Genomic DNA, 24039 nt, shown 5'->3' with positions numbered 1-24039 from the left:
AGGGCCGTCCTCAAAGTCTTAACAACAGCCCCTATCCATCTGGAAATCCCTCAGCCAGCCTGCGCTAGAATGCACAGGAAAATTAAGCTCAAAGAACACCCTCTTCTATTTCGAAGCTCTGCAAACTGAGGCTCAGAGAAGCTACAGACAGATTTTGGAGGGGAGGAAGCGAAGGGGGACAGTAAATGTGCTTGTCGGAAACGGAGAATTCACCACAGCCCTCCAAGTGGCACTTTACTCTTAAAGACCTTTGAAAGCCACCTGGGCTACATCTCTATCTTAGGACAAACCCTTCCTGCTCATCAAATGTGAGACTCTGCAGAAAGCTTGGCTGGTTGGGGCGGGGGGCAACACAGTGGGTATTTTCCAATCTCGGTCTCAATTTTGCTCAAGAACAATCCAGCAACTAAAACTTATTAGCAGCCAAGGAGGACCCAAAAAAGAGACTTTCCTGAGAGGCTGATTCGAGTCCAGGGCTCTGCAGGAAGGGTTTCCTCGGACTTCACCTTGGCCCCGTGAGGCAGGCGTCCTTCATTCTCAGGGAGGAAATCAGTGGAGAGAATGAATGGTCATCGACCCACCCGGGGCCACGCAGCCGCAGAGTAATGAAAAAGCCAGGATCCAGTGTCCTGGATTTTCCCCTCTAACCCTTGTGTTTCTTGGAACTAGAAAATTTATTATCTCCAATTAAAGGAGGGGGGTGGGGAGCAGCTCTAAAATTCCCTTTGCTTGCTCAGGATATTGGCCCATTTTAATGCCAGATACAGACATTCTCAATTACAGGTTTTTTGTTTTGTTTTGTTTTGTTTTAATTTATGAGGTTCTACTGAGAGACTTTTCAGGGAGAAGAGAGTCAACAGCTGGATAGAATTCCAGCTATCACGATGAGAGCTGCGGAGCAGACTTTGATCACAAGCATTTAAGTAGAAGTTGAAAAGGGCGCCCCAACGAACATTTCAGGCCAACATCTAAATTCGACTCTTGGCTTCAAGGAGCTAGAAAGGAAGACTAACACGATTAGGCTGAAATGATTTATGAGAAAAAAGAAAAAAGTTTTAATCTATTAAAATGGCCTTTAAATGTAACCTCACAAGGCCAGACCCAGACAGCACCATCGATCATTCCAGTTAAATAAAAACACAAGAAAGGACGATGCAGAGCAGAGTGGACATAAAATACTATTTCAGAAATTCTAACGAAAAGAGCCAAAAGCAACACAGATAAGGAAAGAAACACAAATCACAAATTTTTAAAAAGCTGAGTGAACTGGGGAGATTTCTTCCCCTCGTTCCCGTTCAGACTGCAGCTGCTTCAGGAGCGGCTCCGGGGCCGCTGGGTGGCTCAGTCGGTTAAGGGACTGCCTTCGGCTGGGGTCACGATCCTGGAGTCCCCGGGGATCGAGACCCACATCGGGCTCCCTGCTTCTCCCTCTGACTCTCCCTCTTCTCATGCTCTCTCTTTCTCTCTCTCTCAAATAAATAAAATCTTTAAAAAGAAAAAGGAAAAAAAAAAAAAAAGCATCTCTGGGCAGATGCCACTTCCTGCTAGGTTTTAAATGGCCAACTAAATTATATTCAGGTCTCAATACCATCAACTCCTTCCCCAACCCTCCTCCTTCTCCCCCATCCCCTTCCAAGTGCATTGCATGCAAAAAAAAAAAAAAAAGAAAGAAAGAAAGAAAGAAAGAAAAAGAAAAAGCAAGAGACTGAGAGAGAAATCAAGTAGTCCTGGGACCCCTATCTGCCTCCCAGCATCGTTCTAATCCGATCCACTGGAGGGACCAGCTCACCCCACTGCCAGGCACTTGGAATTCCAGAGCAGTGAGAAGCACAACACTTTTAAGAAAGGAAGATCTATTCCCCCCTCACACACAAAACCTTCAGTTAAACATATATTCCATCTTTTCGGGGACCAAAAAAAAAAAAAAAAAAAAAGTGACTTTCAGCGGCTTATCCAAAGGGGCACCTTCTCTAAGACGGCTAAAATAGAAATAAAGAAGGGAGATAAGGAGGACGGGACAAAAATGCATTCAAAATTAAAAAGACCAAGAGAGAAAAGGAGTCCGCTTTCCTAAAGACACCGTTGTTCTGGGTGAGGCATCAAGGGGAGGCCCACCCAGGAGCCGGGGACCTTGAAAGACAAACTTGTCTGGGTCCTGTTTCTGAGCTCCAGGTGATGAAGATAGCTTTAAAATTCTAGAAACGTTTAAGACCTTCCGAAGAACCCAAGCCCATGGAGAACAAGTTCCCGACAGAGGTCAAGCCCAGTTTCATGAAAATTAGACATTAAACAAGTTTCATTTCGAAAGGTAAGAAAAGGAAATGAATGTTTCATCATTTAGGGATGGACCATTAAGAGAATATCTGGGTGGCTCAGCCGGGTAAGCATCTGCCTTCGGCTCAGGTCATGATCCCAGGGTCCTGGGAGCCCCACGTTGGGCTCGCTGCACAGCAGGGAATCTGCTTCTCCCTCTCTCCGCCCCTCCTCTGTGCTCATGTTTGAATGCACTCTCAAATAAAATCTTTAATAATTAAAAAAAAGGGGGGGGTGGACCATAAGAGACAAATAAGGTTTGACTTAACAGAGGTCATTTTGCCCCCAGTAAAAAAAAAAACCTCTAAGGACTCTTAGTAGGACATGCTGTTTTCAACAAGCGGATTTCCTACTAACAATGTGTTATCTAGAAAATTACTGGTACCTTTCAATCTTCTATTTCCCACTGTCAACTCAGTATCGTTTAGTCCATTTGAGATCCGGGCGATTTATGTAAGTAACCCCCCAGCACGCACACTTGCAAGTTAAACACTGTCAGTTTCCTGACGCTGCATAAATATCACAGAAATCACAGCACACTGGTTCACCCTCCCCATTCTTTTTCTCGTTTTTTACTGCTCACTAGATAACAGTAACTTCTGTATCCAGCCAGTGTGGGGTCTGTTTGTTTTGGGGGGAGGGTTGCTTTTGCTTTTGTTTTTAAAAGAAATTCCTTTTCTCAAAGAGTTTACCATCTGCTGGGACAATTAAATACTAGTCCTGAAAAGTTAATCCATCAACAAGGATGTCAATGCAGAGTCCCAGCTTCCAAAAAAGGGAGGGAAAAGGCCTTTACTATCACCTAGACCAAAGGCCTCGTGCTGCAGATAAGCAAACTGAGTCTCACGCATGGATGTAAAGGAACTAATTAAGAAGATGAGAGCCGGGGGTTCGAAGTCTAATTAGAGGGACAGACAATAAGCACTGGAAGGAGACCAAGCAGGGCCCCCAGCGAGAGCCACAGGGGCCCTGGACGGTTGGCAGGTTGGAGAGAAACGTGTTGGAAGTGAAGCTGGGTGGGTCCCAAGTGTAGGCACCCCCAAGTGTAGGACTGGATGATAAACAGGAACACAAGAGGCCCCGCCCCCCAGCGCTCATGCCCTACACACTGGAGCCCCAACCAGCATGGCAACGAAAGCAGATCTCCGTGAGATGCCACCACAGAAGGAGAGCCCACAGGGACAGTGGTGGGGAATTCGGGCACCGTCGCCCCAGCAGCTCGGCAGTCTGGACCTTGGGGGAGGCTCTCCGTTCCCCCAGCCTCCCCACGCTCACGAATCTACTTTATCCTCTGACACCTGGGAGCTATAGAGGCTTCCGAGGGAGGGGAGGACACGACAAATACACGGAAAGCGCAATGATGGGACCCTGGGATGGCCACGGTGGACACCAGCCATCAGAATTCCTTCTACCACAACTTATGCGGGGCACTGCTTCTAGAAGGCTCCCCCCGCCACCGGCCGGCCCTCCACGCAGCCACACCTGCCAACTCAACACAGACCAGGTGTCCTCTGGTCCCATGAGTGACTTTCCCACGTGTTTTTTTTTCTTTCTTTCTTTCTTTTTTTTTTAACCAGGGCAGCTCCAAAGCAGCAAAGGAAATGGCTCCCTTTTCTATCCCCCGATCTTCTCCACTCTTCCTAGAGTGACCTTGCTAATGAAAACATGAACTGAATAAACACTTGGAGGAGAAACCATCTGCTTCAATGCAACCGACCAACAACCAACGTCAGTAGGAACAGTGTTTGTTTACCAGCAGGGTCAGGAGGCCAGGACACACAAAACCTTCTCAGAGATCTTGAGTGGGGGATGGCCCTGGCTGGGGTGAGGGGCAGGGAGAAGTGTCATTAACCCTTTCGGAGCTGCACGAGGCACTTCGTTTTACAGCCTCCAGGTGGAAGGGAAGGCTGCAGCTCCCAGGCCCCCGGGTGAGGCTTATTTGCACATCATTTTCCACATAAAGAAGCTACAACACCATTTAAGAATTTACAGTCAGTACTGAGCTTGAACTTCCCACTCTGCAGAGTATACCTAAGCTGACCGTCCACGTTCAAGAGCAAAGGCGGCTGATGGACCCACAAAGGAGAAGAAACCCGTGCTCACCAGGGAGGCTTTTTTGAAAGGTTCAACACTTTCAGAAAGCCTCCGAAGAAAGACAACCATGCAGACCATAATTTGGTTATCTGAGCTAGGAAGGGTTTAGGGAATTCGTAGTTTAAATGAGGACTCTGCCTGCTTTCTACGCTGAAACAAAACTAATGAGAAAAAGCTCAGGAAATCCAATCCCCAAGGAAGTACAGGGTTCAGAGAAGAATGCTCGCGAGGGGAAACTGCCAGGACTTCTGGCCGCACGCCCTGCTCATCTGTGTGGCAAACGGGAGTGAGGAAGGAGAGTTCATTCTCTGGCGGCGCCCAATCCAAGGAGCAGTCCCATGGGGGCAAGGGAGACCCTGCCAGGGTCAGACACCCAGCCTTACGAACTCGCAGCAAAAAGGTGGGGAGCAAGGTTTTCCAGCAGCTACAGGCGGCTGGGGCCCTTGAGATCCTGAGTCACTGTGTTCCCATCCTGAGTGCTAGGACTGAGTCACCCTGGCCAGCCGGAGGCCTTCCAGCTGCGTGAAGGCCTGGCTGGTTCTCTGAAGAGAGAGCACAAGGTAGCAATTTTGAATCAGCTCTGTCAATAAAAATGCTGATATCTGCCTCTCTGCAGGCAGTTACAGAAAACATCTGTTACCCACTGGTTGGGAAAGAGCATTCTGGCCAAACTAGAAAACTCCAAATAAAATATGAATGGATGAGATGCGTGGAAAAAAGGACATTAAATTCTACTTGTAAGATAAACTCATTCTCACATGCAGGCAGCAAACATTTTAATGAGCAATGACTACACGCCCGGGACTGTGCTAGAGGCCAGGAATGAGACATTGAGGCAAGGTCCCTGTCCAGGGAAGTGGCAAAGGCACCACCCCATCCTACTTGCATGAAGGGCTTAGTAGGTGCTGAGCTGGTATAAAGTGCCTGGAAAAACGTCATCATTATAGGAGGTGGGGTTTATTATTAGCCTCATTTTACAAAGGAGAAAGCAGAGATACAGAGAGGTACTTGTCCAAAGTGATCAAGAAGTCAGTATAAAAAGGCTGAAATTTGAACCTAACCCTTATAGGTGCATAAGGGAAGAGGTCTGAGGGAGGGAAAAAAAAGCCCCAGACACTATCTCCAATGTTAGCGTCTGGATAAAATGATAGTAGGGTTCTTAAGGGTGCATAGAAGTTTATGGGGAGGAAAAGAGAAAAGTTACTTCCAGACAGAGGGGTTATAAATGTAAAGCATAGACACCAGCAATTATCTAGTAAAATAAAATTTTTTAAAGATTTATTTGTCAGAGAGAGAACATGCACAAGCAAGGGAGAGCAGCAGGCAGAGGGAGAGGCAGACTCCCAGCTGAGCAGAGAGCCTGATGCAGGGCTTGAACTCAGAACCCTGGGATCACGACCTGAGCTGAAGGCAGACGTTTAAACCGACTGAGCCACCCAGGCGCCCCATCATGGAGTCAAATAATTTTAAACAATGAAAACCTACTTCCATTCCTTTCCTTGGGACATCCTATACAGTTCCTAGCTGTTAGTGACATTCTTTGGTTTAGGGACACTGAAGAAATGCAGGTGAACAACACTCCCTGTGGTTCGCACACCCAACATTAATATTTGATCGGTCCTGAGTCCAAACCACACACGAACACCATTTAACAGAATGTGTTGCTAGAGACTTGGGCTCAGAGGCCCTTAGTACAGGCCCAACAGGAAACCCTGAAACTAAATACCTCACCAAACCAGTCTGGCAACGAAGAGAAGGCACTGGAAAGTGGGAGGGGGGGTACCTGTTCCAGAAGGCCTAATTCTAACAGGCTGGCAGATGCCCTCATTTATGTTCACAGTTTCAGCAGACTGGCAAAGAGCTTTGTTCACCAGAATACAGAGATGTTCCCCAGCCCTTGAAAGACAAGCATTCCACAACAAGAAAATAAATGTACAATAAACTGGCAGTTTTCAGCAAGGCTATTCTGAGGTTTACCTTTCCCTGAGACACTTAATGGTAATTCGCACTCTTGGAACGATATTAAGAGGAGTATGATTTAGTGAATCGTATTGCATAAGTGATTAAATGACAGGTTACAGACGTCTGTGTCAACTCTTAAATCCCACAGTCCCTCTAGCCAGCAGGAGTCATAGACGGGTCGTCTCCACTTTAAGAACAGGTTACATTCCCAAAGTTTTGAGCTTTAGTTGACTGTAGAGAATTCAGGAGTTACTGTCTTCCCCACCAACAGTGCCAGATTCGCTGTATAGTACCTGAGACAGAATGCAGAAAACGAAACCCGAAGCGTGCCACAATCAAGGTCTGTGGACCCCAATCCACGTGAGGGACAAGGATTCCGGAGGAAAGTGCGGTCCAAATTCTAAAGAGCCCAGAGCACTCATCCCACCCTCCCTGCCTTGGGCCCAAGAAATCTCACCACTTGTAACTGGTGCTGGTTCCCTACCCTCCAGCAGGAGGAGGCTGGAGAGGAGGAGGAGGCAGGGGCTCAAGGGAAAAGGGCAGAACCACAGATCAGGGTTTTTCTGCTCCCCCTCAACCACCCACCCTCAAACACAGACGTCCACGTCTCTCCTGGCATGAAAACCCACATGGGGCTCTTTGATGGTTTTCTCAGGATTTTTCTTGCCTGTACCCTAGATTAGTGGCACACGCACGTGCACACACACGCACCGTGAGAGGAAGACTTGCAGTGAGCAAATGAGACAAGACCACAATTGCATCCAGTTCAAATATATACAGACCACATGTGCACCCACATACACACACATACTCTCGTAGGAAAGTCTGTAATTCAAGTGATCGGCCCACTGAGACCACGATCTAGGCCGTGCACGCGTGAGTCACAATACTGGACGGCGGAGAACCAGATCGGGTGAGAGGAGAGTGCTGGGGCGGGGGGGAGGGGGGTGGACCGCACCCCCCAACTCCCGCCACCTCCAGTCACTGAAAAAGGGGATTCGAGGAACCTCCCCGTCCTGAAGGCTGTCCACCCGTCTGAGTTCACACCTCTACCCCAACTTACCGGAACTTCAAATGCCTCCTGGGTGTCATCCAGCATCTGGATTTTGATGGACATGAGTTTCCCAGAAGGCGTCGGGGGCGGCTTCTGACCATGTTCCAAGGTGCTGATCCCCGAGTTCTCCGGGGCCCCCAGTCGTGATCCTGGACTTGGCCTCTGCTCTATTTCTCCCATGGTGAAAGCAGACTCTAGAATATCTGCGGAAAGCAGTGAGAAAGAAAAACACGTCAGAAGACGCAACGCATGTCAAGACCTCAGGGGCATCTGCGGTCTCCGAGCCGTCCTCGAATCCGAGGAGCCACAGCTCGGTAGGCCCTCGGTCCCCCCACATGGGACTCACACATGGGCGACTTTGGTGCCTTCATGAAACGTCAGGTCACACTCAACCAACACACACATGCCAACAGTGGTGCGTATTTTAACATATTTTCTTCCCTAGTTTTACAGTCCACTCTCATAGTACAAATTTTGCGGCGTTTAACACAGTATTCAGGGCCCACAGTGAGCTGGGCATGGCTTCTGGAGTCTGGACAGAAGAGGATGAGCAATGCCTAAGCCATACCATCAGCATCCCTTAGTTAGCTTTCATGGACACAGAACATACAAAGAAACATGGGCTTGATAAAGATAGAAAAATAAAGCAGACATCGTGGCTCTTGAGTTTAGAATCTGTTGAGGAAGGTAAACACGCGATGCCACAAACACAGGCGACGTAGGGTAGGGTCTCTTCTCCCCATTTCTTCTGCTTGTTTCCATCACAATTACCTTCTAATTCATTTCTTTCCTGCCACCCGCCCCAAGGTCCCCCCATTCCCAAGAAATCATTTCACATATAATGGTATCAACAACGTTACTTCCCTAAAAACAAAACCCAATCTTCTTTCCTCTACATGCCTGGCCCCGTCCCCCTCCCCTGCCCCAGCCACATCCCACCTCACCCCAACCTCCCCCTCCCCTCTGTCCTGCTCTAGATCTCTCTGGAGCATGGCTCTCACGGGCTGAATGCTTTGCACTACTTCTCCACCTGGAAACTTCCACCCTGGCTTTTGAACTCCATTCCAGGATCACATCCCCGACCCCTGGGCAGGACTCTGGTACCACTGCCCCCTCTGCACCCACACCCGTCATCCAAGGTTACCATGGTGGTGAGTCCCATGGGCCTCTGCCTGATTACACCTCCCAGGACCCCAGGGCCTCAAGACCTAAAGCAGGAATCAAAGCTTGGTATCTTTGGATCTCAGCACCTGGCTGGACACAGCACGGGGCATAAAGATTCCAATAATGACTGCTTGATGCTGGGCCCTTCTGGATATGCAGGATCACAGAGCACAATGGGCGGGGGGGTGGGGGGAGGTGGCGCTTCCATCACTGAGAGGGTAGGAACGGTCCTCAATCAAGTCTCTAATATCAGATAATAATGGCAAGGAGACAAGCACACAGGAGAAGGCACCGCGGGGAAGACGAAGAGCCCCCACAAAGTTATGGGACAGAAACTAGGCGGCATACAGGAAGAATACGGATCCATGTGGAAAGAGGGTTTGGAAAACAGGCTGGAACCAAATGACGGAGGAGCTCAAGCCCTGGCTGAGAAACACGGTCCTTCCCTCGAGGCAGCTGGGAGCCCCTGCGTGATAAGAACGTGCAAAGCAGAATCTTAGAAAAACCACCCGAGGAGGAACTAATCCTACAGGCTGGAGAAAGATGGCAGGTCCAGTGACAAAGCTATTGTGACAATCTGTGCCTCAGGGGATAACGTGGCCAGTGGAGATAGAAAGGAAAGCATGAGGCCATAAACCCAAGGTTATGAAAAAATTAACCCAACGTTAACAGTAAGCGGCCCAGGAGGAGGATATAGAAGAATAGCAAAGACCAGAAAGTTTTATATTAGAGCAGAAGAGTGTGTGGGAGGGAAGGTGACAGTCTGACTGGGAACATCCAGGGCCCTGCGGGGAAGCTGGAGATGGATTTGGGCTGAGGAGTCAGAGTCCATCTGGCTGTACAAGCAAAATCCATAATGAAAGCAAATGGTGGGGGGCAAGAAAGCAAAAAAGAATCACTGTGCCCAGTCAACAGGTGGTCATGGGCTGAATTCTGTTCCCCGACAAAATTTTTAAAAGATTTGAGAGAGAGAGAGAACAGGAGTTGGGAGCGGGGAGGGTGGGAGGCAGAGACGGGAGACTCCCCACTACACAGGGACCCCTGATGCGGGATGTGATCCCAGGACCCCAAAACCATGACCTGAGCAGAAGGCAGATTAACCGACTGAGCCACCCCAGGTGCCCCTCCACTCCCCCCCATTTCTTATACTGAAGTTCTCACCCTTAGTACCTCAAAGTGTGACTCTATTTGGAGAAAGGTCCTTAAAAGAGAAGTTACAATAAGGCCATTAAGATGAGCCTTAATCCAGTCTGAAAGGTGTCCTTATGAGTAGAAAGCTGGACCCACAGACATCAGGGATGCCAGAGCAGAGGAGTGGCCATGTGAGGGCACTGGAAGGCAGCCATTTGCCAGGACATGGACCCTCAGGAGAAACCAGCCCTGCCGCCACCGTAGTCTGGACTTCCAGCCTCCAGAGCTTCTGTTGTTGTATCCCCAACCCCAACCTGTGGTGCTATGTTATGGCTGCCCTAGCAAACTCATGCCAGGGCCCCTGTGGAAGACGGGAAAGAGGCTCAGAGGGGCCCCAAGTAACTGAGAAAGTCACAAAACAGGCACCAGGGGGTCACCTGTGGCGTGAGGTACGGAGCTGAGCGCTGTGTCTGACACATCTGAAATCACGTCACCCCTCAGCTCCTGTGTTCGGAAAAAACCACCCGGCTCGTAAATCTCACGTGGTAGGTTCTTCTCACCCAACTCCTGGCTCAACCTTCTCCTTAAGAGTTGGGCTCCCAGAAATTTCTGACAAAATTCCAAATGGCGGCCCCTTCGCGCTGCCTCTCGGCATTCTGGCTGTGATGCCAAAGGCTGGCCCTGAGCTTGGCAGATGGAAACCATGGAGTCACCTCAACAACTTTGGTCGTTGACTTACACTCCCCTCGCCTTGAAAAGACACATCCTTTGACTGGACCAAGAAAGGGTCTGACGACTACCTCAGAAACACCACTTTCGGGCGCCTGGGTGGCTCAGTGGGTTAAGCCGCTGCCTTCGGCTCAGGTCATGATCTCAGGGTCCTGGGATCGAGTCCCGCATCGGGCTCTCTGCTCAGCAGGGAGCCTGCTTCCCTCTATCTCTCTCTCTGCCTGCCTCTCTGCCTACTTGTGATCTCTGTCTGTCAAATAAATAAATAAAATCTTTAAAAAAAAAAAAGAAACACCACTTTCTACGCATTTCCCCACAAACCCCACCACAGCCAGCTGCAGAGTAGTACTCATTCCTATATTACTATATTAGTTCCTAATATTCCTATATTATCCATTCCTATACATTCGACGTTGGGCTCTGTGGCCAGGCGATGCAGCCTTTCTGGGAACAGCTCCTCCTTTTTTGAATGCTCACCTAGGACTTCCCAGATCTGTTAAAGAGACAGCTCTCTAATTTCCACCCCCAGTAAACTTTTAGAACCTATTTCTAATCTGTTTGTCGTGTGATCTGGGCTTTGCTTGATCCACCACGGTCTTGAGCGGTGGGACCGGACCCGTTCACCTGCGATGCCCCAAGCACAAGGCCTCATGGCAAGGGGCCACCGGCCGTCCGCTTGCTCAGTGAATCAGACGTGGGCGTGCACCTCTGATTAGTTAGGAAATCAGCTGTGTGTCAGACAACCTCCCCAAACTACGAAAAATTATTTCCCTGCAGGTTTTCTGTTTGGGGGTCTCATGGTTAAAAGTAAACACAACTTCCAGAGAAAATGGACATCTGCTCAGTTTGCCATGCCTGTCCCCACCCAAGCTCTGCAATTTTTCCTGCTTTGGTCTTTTTTTTTTTTTTTTTTAAGATTCTTATTTATTTATTTGATAGACAGAGATCACAAGTAGGCAGAGAGGCAGACAGAGAGAGAGGGGGAAGCAGGCTCCCCGCTGAGCAGAGAGCCCGATATGGGGCTCTATCCCAGGACCCTGAGATCATGACCTGAGCCGAAGGCAGAGGCCTAAACCACTGAGCCACCCAGGCGCCCCTCCTGCTTTGGTCTTAATCCCTCCCTGTCATTCAGAGCATCCCTTGCTGCCTTCCTCTTCCTCCTCCTCCTCCTCCCACTGCATCAGGGCCCCGCCCCTTGCCCTCCTCCCCCTGCGTCAAGGAGATAGGGCTCAGATGCCCAGCGAGGGAGGGGACAGCAGAGAGGAAGGGGCCCAGTCCCCCCCACATCACCCCCACCTCAAAGATGCTAGGGACCCTCCCTACAAAAGCACTTTCTCCTTGTCCGGCCTAAGCAAAGGGCAAAGCCCCTTACTTCCTAAACTAAACCCTCTCTCCCCCTGGGGCCCAAGATCTCTCAATGAATATGCGTTGTCCTTTTTTAGGCCTCTTGGCACACAAAAAAACTGAAAAGTGAGCTACTTACTGATAGGTATTTAGTACCTTAAATTCCTTTTTCCTCTGTCTCCAATGACCTCACGCCTGTATTATTTCTACTCTGGTTACTGACATTTCAACAATGCAGTCCCTCCTTTGTTTCCCCAGTCGCATGCAGACCGCATGCAGACCATGGCTGTACATGGAAAGTACTGCTCAATTCGAATATAAATCCGGCCAAGAGGCCTGAGCTGAGCATCCTAGGAATGTGACGGGAATATCCGAGGAACACTGGCAAGTCACAAAGGGGTGACCACTTGAGGCTTGCTATCAGAATTGGTGGGTCCAGTAACACAACACAGCCTTCTAGGCCAACAGGTCTAACAGCCCCCAAAAGCCTCCTGTCTCTATAGATCAATCCAGGCTCCACTTGGACTTGACCTCCATAATCACCTGTACCTTCCGAATTCCTTCAGGAATGGTCAAAGCAAAGCATATGAACCCTTCTTCCCTTGTGATACATTATTAGTAACATGATCATTCCAGACCTCAAAGCAAAAAGCTAGACGTGAAACGACTTCACTCTTCGGCTCTGTGAAACAGGAACTACAACGAAAAATAAAATTTTTACCTGGCAGAGAAAAGATGAAAAAGCTAGAGTTGCCTTGTCGTCATATCCTGGCTTCAAGAATTCCTCTTGGAATGTACCCAAAAGCATTAAGGACACACACACACACACACACACACACACGCCAACTCCACTCCGAACACATCTGCGACTCCAAACCACAAACCAGGGAAATGAGTTGCCAAACTGCCGTCAAGGTCAGACAGAGGAGAAGGAACGGAGAGGCCGCCCATGCCTGCAAAGCCAGGCTCCCCGAACACTCAGGATATCCCGAGCCAACAAAGCCAGCAAGAACTTTCTGGGAACCAGGGGAAGAGGCATAGAGGTTAGCACGAGAGCTTCCCTGAACGCAGCATGATGGGAGAGCCCACTAGAGACGGGGCTGATGGAGAAACAACACAGGTAAGACCCATCAGCAGGACGCCGCCCACTGCCAAGGCCAGGTGAAAAAGAGAGGGCCCTGGGAATGCTACCAGTCCAGCAAGCAGAGAAAACACAGAGGATAAAAGGATTATACACACCCCCTCGGGTCAAAAGAGTTCCTATGAGCATCGACAGTCTCCTGGCTCTCCAGAAGCTGTTACAAATAGCTGGTTCATAAAGCACTCCCCAGATAACAAAGGACCTTTTACAAAGATGCTAGATTGAAGAAAAAAAGAAGAAAAAAAAAAACAAAAAACAGAGAAGAACAAAAGAATTAGTCCCAAACATACTGTCCCAACTTAAACGAGGAAATAATGGACTCAGACGAAAACATGAGAGGATTTAGGGGCACCTGGGTGGCTCGGCTGGTGAGGCGTATGCCTTCAGCTCAGATCACAAGACCAGGGTCCTGGGATAGAGCCCCACGTCCATCACCCCACCCACCACTGTCCTGCTCAGTGGGGAGTCTTTTGCTTCTCCCTCTCCCTCTCACCCTCCCCCCGCCCCCTCCCTCTCTCTCAAATTCTTTTTTTTTTTTTTAATTTTTATTGTGCTATGTTAGTCACCATAAAATACATTTTTTTAAAGATTTTATTTATTTATTTGACAGACAGAGATTACAAGTAGGGCAGAGAGGCAGGCAGATAGAGAGGGGGAAGCAGGCTCCCTGCTGAGCAGAGAGCCCGATATGGGGCTTGATCCCACGACCCTGAGATCATGACCTGAGCCAAAGGCAGAGAGCCTTAACCCACTGAGTCACCTGGGCGCCCCAATACATTAGTTTTTGATTCAGTGTTCCAAGATTCATTGTTTATGTACAATCAAATAAAATCTTTTAAAAAAAAAAAAAAAAGCTTTTTATAACTCTTATAAATCCTACGAAAACAGGAGAAGAAAATAAAGGGTGAAGGCAGACCTCAGGGGAATACCAGAAAGATGAGTAAGAACGTTACTGCTATAAAATATATGTTCACATTGCTCCCAAATTCATGTGTTGAAACTAAATCTCCAAAGTGATGGCAAGTTGGGGGGGTACTTTGGGAGGGGTTACATGGTGGGGGGGGGGCTCTCGCGAGTGGGACTGGCACCCTTATGAAGGGCCCCCAGAGCCCTAGCTCAGCCCCTGTGCCATGTGAGGACCCAGCGGGAAGCCAGCAGCCTAGGAAACAGATGCCTTCCTGTTTGGACTCCCAGCCTCGAGAGCTGGGAGAGAGTTCTGCTGTTCATAAGTCACCCACTCTATGGTACAGTTAGAGTGCCCAAACAGACGAAGACAGTCACCAAAATGGAAGTGGCTAGAAGAAAATATGCCCAGGTGAAAATAGGAGGTTCTTGATGGGAAAAATGGAGAAAAGGGAGCAAAAAGATTTAAAACACAGTAAAAAGTGATAGCAATGGAAGACAGGCAGGTGCGCCAACTCACCCACAACCAGAGTCCCTAATGATTAAAAAATAATAATGGAACAAGAAAGAAAAGAAAAAAGTTTAAGGCAGAATTCAGGAAAACATTGCAGAAATAGAAGGTGATTCTCCACTGTGAATGAACATATATTCCAGAAACCACTAACACAAGATGATCAACACCAAAGCATTTCCTGTGTGATCACTGACGTTCAAAAAGGAAGCAGGAATCATTTGGGCACCTGGGCACAAAGTCCAAACAAAATACGAGGGGACGAAAATTCAGACTCACCCAGGGCAACACATAATGCTTAAACTATCAAAACGGTCCTCAAAGAAAGAAAAGAGGCATCAAAACATTAAACCCAATTTTTCATTCAAACAGAAGAGTCACACATTTTATAACAGCCAACAACTCAGAATACTGTTGTCCAAGCCCTTGCGGAAGAAACTACTGGAAGGAGGAAGGCTAACCCTCAGCAAAACAAGGACTGACCGGAGTAAAACACTGGGAAAGGATTACTGGTAAACTCTAAATCCATCCATACCGTAAGAGGAAGACGACAATAATAGCAGAATATTGTGAACTCCAGACAACGCAGCAATAATTAAACTGGCAGAGGAAAAGCCCAGATGTTAAGAGGAACGGCAAATCATTACATTAACTGTTAGCCCGGGTTTTAAAACGGGTACAAGAAAACTTCAATCTCCAAAGACATACCCACGGTTAATAAGCACTCGGAGGGGCGTCCAACATCGTTAGTCCTGCGGAAATGCAAATGACATCCACAAAGAGGCTTTTTCACACCCACTGTGATGGTAACAAGTGTTATTTACAGTGTGGAACAGCTGGAATTCTCCCACGCTGCTGGTGGGACCAGAAAAAGGTGTAGGCCCTTGGGAGAACACTTTGGTAGTTTCTTTAAAATTTAATCACAGATTGAGCACATGAGCCAGCAACCGTGCTCCCCCCGGCGAAGCCCGGACGTCTCCCGGAGGGACATGAAGACGTACATCCACACAAAGGAGGGGCCAACAGGTAGGAAGGAGACAAAGCTCACCAGGCAGGGCTCCTGCCGAGCAAGGGACTCCTCGTCACCAACAAAACTAAACGAAATGTGGATACCTGCTACAACACGGATGAACCTCAGAATCCCTTGGCTAAGTCAAAGCCAGATGCAAAAGATTACACAGCAAATGACCTGACTTGCAGGAATTATCCAGAAACGGCAGATCTGCAGAGATGGAAGGCGGATTCCTGGAGCTCGAGAGAGGGGCTGGGCGGACAGGAAAGGGTCGGAGGGAGGATGGAGATTCTTGGGGGGAGGGGCTGGAAATGGTCTGAAACCACGTTGTGGTGACGGTCACACAACTCTGCAAATGTACTAAAAACCTCTGACTTGTACGCCTGACACCCATTCACGTTCTGCTCTATAAATCACACCTCAATAAACAGGCTTTAAAATTGTGTGCGTACATGTCGTGATGAGCCCCAGGTGATTTACAGAATTCCATCACTCCGTGACACCCCTGAAACTAAGGTAACAGGTTACCTGGAATGAAAATAACTTGAGGGGGCGCTTGGGTGGCTCAGTGGGTTAAAATAACTTGAGAGGGAGCACGTGCATTGTGGGAGGGGGTCCCCGCAGGGCAGAGGGAGAGAGAGAACCCAAGCAGGCTCCACGCTGAGCACAGAGCCTGACACAGGGCTTGATTTCATGACCCCAAGACCATAACCTGAGCTGAAACCAAAATCTGGCACTTAACCGACGGCATACCCAGGCGCCCCTGGTATATATAAAAAGTTTTTATTTTAAAAAACTTTAGGAAGGGGCGTCTGGGTGGCTCAGTGGGTTAAGCTGCTGCTTTCGGCTCAGGTCATGATCTCAGGGTCCTGGGATCGAGTCCCGCATCGGGCTCTCTGCTCAGCAGGGAGCCTGCTTCCCTCTCTCTCTCTCTCTCTGCCTGCCTCTCCATCTACTTGTGATTTCTCTCTGTCAAATAAATAAATAAAATCTTAAAAAAAAAAAAAAAATTTTAAAAAACTTTAGGAAAAAAAGGTGCACCCACACGACTATCGTGAACACACACAACCTCTCTGGAGACAAACAAGTGACCCGTAGGAGAGCGGCCTCCGGATTAAGGACTGAGAAGGCTATCACCCATTCAGAAATACACAATTATAAGAAGGCCCTCTACTAGGAGGCCGGCTCCTCACTACCCCGGCTCGTGTAGAGCATGAAACCAAAGGAGAGGAGATCGCAGTCAAGAAGGACAATTCTCCATCGAAACTTGGACCAAGAATTCGCAAAGGATTTTTCCTTCCAGTTTTAAGGATAAACCCCTTCCGTCAATATCACACTATGTCAACTACCTAGAACTTAAATACAAACTTTAAAAACACACCCATCACTTTTCTTTAAATACACGCATTTGAAGCAAACACACTCACACAGACACACGTACATAAATGAATGCCACCGAGGAATTCCGAGCGAAGAAAAACTCACAGAAAACGGGCACTCACAGAAGCCCAAGACGCAGATTTCAGGAAGCCACGGGGCTGGGTTCTAGAGCCCCCAAAGTAGTTCTGAGCGCCCCACGTCGAGAGGGAAGGAGCGCACATTGGCCATTTTGTGGGGACCCAGAGCGGCTCCGCTCAGGAGGGCAAAGGGCGAAGGGTGTGTAACCCCAGCCCTGCCTGGTAACAAAGCCACCTTGTGTTCTGTCCCCGGAGCCACAGGCCAGGAGGAAGGGAGGAGCTAACCGGCCCCCCCCCAAAACCCTGCACCACCAACACCACCACCACCAAAGGCTGGCGGCCAGCAGCTTCCTCACAGGGACTCAGATAAGGGGTTTTGAGAAAGTTCAAAAACAGCTATCTATGCGGATAGATTGGCTTCCTTCAAAAAAAAGTCTGGGAGCACAAGAAAGGACAACAGATCAGCTGTTTCACATCCACCAGAGACTTCAAACAGGCGGGAGAGGCTGTCTGGCCTGTTTGATCACTTGGGAGGAGACCAGAAGGCTGACCGTCTGCGAGTGGGGGTGCCCCGATTCACCAGCACAAGGCAGGGAGAGGACGAGACCCCATCGACCTCCTCAAGACACGCTTCGCCGTCTGTTCTTGCCAACCCTAGTGAAAAGCGGTAAGTACATTCCGCAGGCGAGCCTACATACCCCTCACGCCTCCGGAAAGCACTTCAAGAAAAACTCTGAGCAGAAGTTTTCTCAAGTTCATAGATGTTATTTCAAAAGTCTGGTTTTAACTGTAGCCCTTTTTTACTCAAAAACCTTGAGTCTGACCGATACCGAATTAAATGTGAAAATTCCTAGCCAGGCATTCATTGACCTACCCTGATGTCTCTACTTGTGAATCAATGGTTTTCTAGCCCTGCTGGCCTCTGCTGCTTCGCACGGCGCATTTCCTGACGCGGTGCTGCTGCTGGTCTATATTCTTCCTTCTCAAATACTGCCTTCCTTCCCCGGGGCCAATGTCACCTCCTCCAGAAAGCCTTCCCTGATCTACTCTTTCAGGGGAAAAAAAAATGCCTTGCTTTATCGTCTCTGGGGTTTTGCTTGTACTTGGCTTGGATTTCCCCTGCTTTCCAGACTTTCCTCCTCTCTTCCTGCATCTTCCAACTAGATTACAAATCCAGAGGGGTTGTTACCTGGGAGCAGGACAGGCTCCTATCTCAGTAAAAGAGACGGCCCTGACTTTGGGAGAGAGAGAACTTCAGGCAGCGCACATATCCCTTCTAGAGGACACTTTCCTTACCTGAAAAAACGCAGACAAAGCCGGCCAGGGGTTTGTCTGGTGCAGGGGGTTTTATTTATTTATTTTTTAAAGATTTTATTTATCCATTTGACAGATCACAGGCAGGCGGTGGGGGGGGGCAGGTTCCCCACTGAGCAGAGTCTGATACAGGGCTCAATCCCAGGACCCTGAGATCAGGACCTGAGCAGAAGGCAGAGAGAGGCTCAACCCACTGAGCCACCCAGGTACCCCATGCAGGGGGGTTTTAAACCGTGGTTACAAATCAGCAGCAAAAGCATCCTGTGGGAGCTCGTAGGAAATGCAAATTCCGTCCCAGCAAAGTTCTCTGCATCAGAAAGGCTCAGGGTGCCTTCCAGAAGATTCTGATGTGAACTCTGGCCTGAGAACCAGGGCCCTACTTCCCAGGGTCCCCATGAGGATCGGCTACAATAAGTAAAATCCACCTGACTACAAATGGGGCCGTAACTTCAGGAAAACATCTGGTGACCACGCTTCGCACATGCACCTGACGTAACAAGCACCTGGTTTATTCAATCGCTCTTGGCAAAAAAAGATGGCACTTCTCCGATCCCGTGTTCATGCAGACTCCAACTTCCCTCTGAAAACGAAGACAAGGCAATCCTTCCATCTGCATTTTCACTGGTTTGGTAGAAGGCATTTCCTGCCTTGATTAGCTAGGCAAGGACAAAAGCACGGAGAACAGAAGTGGAAGCAGAGGTGTTGGGAAGAGAAGCTCTTTTTTTACCCCAGTTGTGTGTGGGAGGGGGAGGGGATCTACAAGGGGGGGCTCCAATTCGCCCCATGTCAATGATGTCAATTTCTTGATGACTCTGAGGGTACAAAACAAGACATCCGCTCCCATCCATTCTGCCTCCAACACAAATGCCGGAATAAATAAAATGTCAGGAGCGACACGGTCTTCTTGAAGACAAAAACCCCAGACGGGAACCCCCCCCAATGCCCACACACCACGTGGCTCTGTGTCCACAGAGGCTGCCCTTCGTGAGCTGCCGTCGGGCTCGCCCTACTCGGAGCACATCGATCTCATCCACTCACTAAAGACCGTCCTCTCGGTGTCCCGTGGACACTGGTCAGCCTCTCCGAACAGCTGTGGGAAACAGCCAACCCTTGCCGAGCCCACAGTGAGGTGGATGTGTTGCTTACTCTGCGCCTCTGAAGATAACAGACTGTTCAGCCTCTCATTCAGGTGTCACAATCACTGGGATTGTCCCCAATAACAGACATCTAGGGGGACCTGTGAGGTTTCAGCAACTGCACCCAGCACGCTAGGGGACCCAAAGCCACACCATGGAACCCTGAGGTTCATCGTTCTGGGATGTGTTCTCCATCAGGCAACAGACAACAACAGGTACTCCGAGAGAACCATCCAATGCAATGTGTTCACTTCTGACAATAGGTATTAATCAATTTTTTTTAAGAATTTTTTTTTTAGATATTTTATTTATTTAACAGAGATCACAAGTAGGAAGAGAGGCAGGCAGAGATAGAGGGGGGGAAGCAGGCTCCCTGCCGTGCAGAGAGCCCGACACGGGGCTCGATCCCAGGACCCTGAGACCATAACCCGAGCTGAAGGCAGTAGCTTAATCCACTGAGCCACCCAAGTGCCCCAAGTATTAGTCAATTTTTAAAGCTAGAAAAAGGTGTGGATAAGACACAGTCCAGGCGGAGTTCATTCTTGCATTAAATAAAAGTGCCCTCCAGTTGGTTAAGCGTCCAACTCTTGATCTCAACTCGGGTCTTTTCTTTTTTTTTAATATTTTATTTATTTATTTGACAGACAGACATCACAAGTAGGCAGAGAGGCAGGCAGAGAGAGAGGAAAGGAAGCAGGCTCCCTGCTGAGCAAAGAGCCTGATGAGGGGCTCGATCCCAGAACCCTGGGATCATGACCTGAGCGTAACGCAGTGTCTTTAACCCACTGAGCCACCCGGGTGCCCCTCAGCTCGGGTCCTGATCTCAGGGTCGTGAGTTTGAGCCCTGCACTGGGACTCATGTTGGGTGTGGCACCTACTTTAAAAAAAGGTGTCTGCCCTATGCCAGGAGCTGCGGCGATAGGAGATACAGGATAATGGAGACAAGAAGGTAGTGAAAAGAAAATGAGATGAGTAAGTGAGAGGAAGATTTCAGTCAGCCAGAAACAGGCCAACGTGCAGGAGGGTCACCTGTGGATCAGAATGGGGCACTGTGGTTTATAAGACAAGGCGGAAACCACGAAGCTGTAAGAAAATATTTGACAGTGAGGTGGTGGCTCGATCAGGACACCAGTCAGGTGTCCTGTGCACCTGTCATGTCTCAGGCAAGAAAGCATGGAAGTGACAAGGAGAAGAGTCAGGAGGCATATCTGGGAACACTCTGACATGAAGAATCTTTCCAAGTCAATGACAAATTAGGTGTGGGGGAAGAAGATAGAATTACGGACAGATCTAGAACTTGGCTACAAGTGCGAGAAAGAGCAAGAAAAGGCCAAGAGGTCTTGTTGGGGCCGACTGAGGGTAACTGCAGGGCCTGGAAGCAGGCTGTCCGGCGACGTCCTAAAGGTCACTGCCCCCATCTCCTCAACACTCGCCCTTCCTCAGCCCCTGGCTATCTCCTCTCGGATGCCTTCTCCAAAGTTCCACTCCTGTAAGCGGAGTAGAGGGGTCAGAGGTTCAGGACAGGGAGTCAGAGGTGGCGCTGTGACCATGGGTGGCATCTCAGGCAGGAGGCTGGAAAACAGCACAAAAAGAAATAACCAAGATGGCAGCCCAGAGTCCATGCCCAACAGGCACAGGCGGGACGAGGAAGGAGACTTGGTGAATGAATCCCATGTTCTCCGAGTTGGAAGGGCTTCTAGGGAGCATTTATGACAACCTTCCCTCTGACGGATGAATCCCACATTTACAAATAGCAGAATCTGAAAATCCATTCTCAAGTTACACCAGGAAGCCAAGGAGGCAAGAGCATCAGGAACCAGAGGCTGAGCCATTAATGCCGGATGTTGTCAGGGCATCAAGGAAAATGAGTAAGAAAAGTTCGCTTGGGGGTGCCTGGGGGAGAGAGAGTCAGGAGAGTCTGCGAAGTTCTTCTCCTCAGGGTCATGACTCAAGCCCCACGTTGGGTGCAGAGGTTGTTTTTAAAAAAATTTTTAAAGAGAAAAGTTCACTCATTAGATCTGGTATGATCCGTTAGTCACCGGTATGATGAGGAAAAGTATCATTTGAGAAATGGAGGAAGAAGGCAGACTGATTATTACTAATTCAGACAGCAAATATAGTAGTCTACACTAATCTTCTTTTTAAATAGAATTTTTTAGAGTTTTACGTTTCCAAAAAAATGCAGAGGGCTCCTGATTTCCCTCACTCTCCTCACACTGTCTCCTATCATTAATAGCTGCGTTAGTGTGAAAAATCTGTTAGAACGAACTCAAGTCCAACTCCTGTGTACCTTTTGCGGGGTGTGACAAACGCAAAATGTCACGCACCCACCATGACACCATCACACAAAATCATTTCTCCGCCCTAAAAAAATCCCCTGTTCTCCATCTCTTTATCCCTGCTCCCCCTTCTCCATCCTGTCCCCTGACAACCACTGATGTTTCTACTGCCTATCCTTTGTCTCTTCCAGAAAGTCACGCAGTTGGAATCATAAAGCATGTAACCTTTCAGACCCGCTTCCTTCACTGCGCAACATGGATCTGCGTTTCCGCCATGTTTTTTCATGGCTTGACGGCTGGTACCTCTTTATCCCTGAGTAATATTCCACTGCCCACACGTACCACGCCTTCTCTCTCTGCTCACTTAGTGAAGCACATCGTGGCTGCTCCCAGTTTAAGGCGACTCTGAAATGCTTTTCAGCTACAGAAGTGGGAGGGTGTAGATGTTCCCTCCAAAGGGGGCCAACTCGGCTTGAGGGGAGAAATGGAAGCAAAGGTCCGCTGTTTCATGAGCAGACGCTATGTTGCCAATTTCCAGCTCGGTCAAACCCACCCCGTGGCAGGTAATGAAGCTTATCTCAGAGGTCCTCCGCGATAACTCTCTTTACTTCATGAGAAAATGACAGAACTTAATAAATAACAAACAAAAAAAAAAAGTTTCTGGAATGTACAAAAAAAGAGAGAAAGAAAGAAAGGGAGGAAGGAAGGGAAAGGAAGGAAAAGAGCACTAGGCATTTTCCTAATAAACTACAAGGCATTAAGTTTGTTTTCAAATTAAATCAGGATATTGCCAACAACTTCTTTATTAAATAAGGAAATTTTTAGTAAAAAATTTAACTGACACTCTATCGTTCTCTGCTGAAGTTTCAGATACTCTAGAAATGATGCTTAAGAAATAAATGCCAAGGGGTGCGCCTGGGTGGCTCAGTCGGTTAAGTGTCTGCCTTTGGTTCAGGTCATGACCTCAGGGTCCTGGGTTCGAGTCTCACATCAGGCTCCTTGCTCAAAGGAAAACTGCTTTTTCTTCTGCCCCTCCCCCGCACCCCCAGGCCCACTAGTGCTCTTTCTCAAATAAATAAAATCTTTTTTAAAAAAAGGAAAGAAATGCCAAAATTTAAATGCATCCCGCATCTTGTGGAACAGTCCACCGACATCCATCCTAGAGTGAGTAACAGCACGTTTCATACAACTTTAAGAAAAAAGAAAGCATTTTCTAAAGCTTACCAAATCCAATGAATCATAAATGACAGGGCTTCCCTTCAGGGTGGGAAAAGGAAAGCAATTTCTATTAAAGCCATTAAAGAATAGACTCTTAGATTTCTACTCTCACAGTTTCAATATTATTCAAGACATAGACGAGGAAGTATTATCACAGATCAAATGACACAATAAAACTCAACAGCACTGCAAAGGGTATCACATTCTGGAACACTTCCCCTAGAATTAATCCTTAGTTCCAACAGCGAAATGTCAAGGGAAAAAAAGTATGTAATAAAAAAGTGAAGCCCCGGGCGCCTGGGTGGCTCAGTGAGTTAAGCCGCTGCCTTCGGCTCAGGTCATGATCTCAGGGTCCTGGGATCGAGTCCCGCATCGGGCTCTCTGCTCGGCAGGGAGCCTGCTTCCTCCTCTCTCTCTCTCTGCCTGCCTCTCTGCCTACTTGTGGTCTCTCTCTGTCAAATAAATAAATAAAATAAAATCTTAAAAAAAAAAAAAAAGTGAAGCCCCTTGTGAAAAAATGAGAAGGTTTAAATGTCTGCCCAGTTAATAAACAAGGTATTTAACTAAACAATACTGTCCATTAAAAAATAATAATAATTATGACTAATAGTTTTTGCCGTGGACTGCAAAGTGGGGGAAAAAAAATGATTCAGGGGCGCCTGGGTGGCTCAGTGGGTTAAGCCGCTGCCTTTGGCTCAGGTCATGATCTCAGGGTCCTGGGATCGAGTCCCGCATCGGGCTCTCTGCTCAGCAGGGAGCCCGCTTCCCTCTCTCTCTCTCTCTGCCTGCCTCTCCATCTACTTGTGATTTCTCTCTGTCAAATAAATAAACAAAATCTTTAAAAAAAAAAAAAAGATTCAGATGCTGTCAAATTGTTCACCAGGTTCTAGTTCAAATTTTTGACGTTTCTGAGTGCGTTATAAAATTAACTTGACCTTTCCTGGATTTTAGGCTTCTCATTCGGGGCAGGGGGGGAATGTACAACTATTATTTTAATATAGCCAACCCTTACACAGCACTTTCTAGAGTAGAGCATTGTTCTCTGAGCTTTATAAATATGAACTTCCTTAATCCTCAAAACCACCATGAGGTGGACACTATTATTGACCCCTTTTACAGATAAGAAAACTGAGACCAAGGGCTTAAGTCACCTTTCCCATGGTCACCCAGTCAGAGAGAGTGGCAGATGCGGGACCAGATAGCAGACAGGCTGGTCTTCACCACCAATAATCACTGGCTCTCCCGGACAAGATAATCTTCAAAATTGTCACCCTCTC

At 48.3% G+C, this 24039-nt stretch overlaps 1 protein-coding gene across 3 annotated transcripts in view; it reads right to left on the bottom strand.

The window, feature by feature from the left end:
- The window catches only part of FARP1 (FERM, ARH/RhoGEF and pleckstrin domain protein 1), a 276295-nt gene that overhangs the window by 208026 nt on the left and 44230 nt on the right, over positions 1-24039 (bottom strand). For all 3 annotated transcript variants that reach the window (XM_044249990.1, XM_044249989.1, XM_044249991.1), the window contains one exon: positions 7433-7626. In XM_044249990.1, coding sequence (XP_044105925.1) covers positions 7433-7603 — 171 coding nt within the window. In that variant the 5' untranslated portion in view covers positions 7604-7626. The remainder of the gene's footprint in view (positions 1-7432; positions 7627-24039) is intronic.

This window comes from Neovison vison, chromosome 5, assembly GCF_020171115.1.
Source record: "Neovison vison isolate M4711 chromosome 5, ASM_NN_V1, whole genome shotgun sequence".
Lineage (NCBI taxonomy): Eukaryota > Metazoa > Chordata > Mammalia > Carnivora > Mustelidae > Neogale > Neogale vison.
Note: the sequence above shows the minus strand (reverse complement) of the source record. Positions and strands in the feature narration are given on the sequence as shown.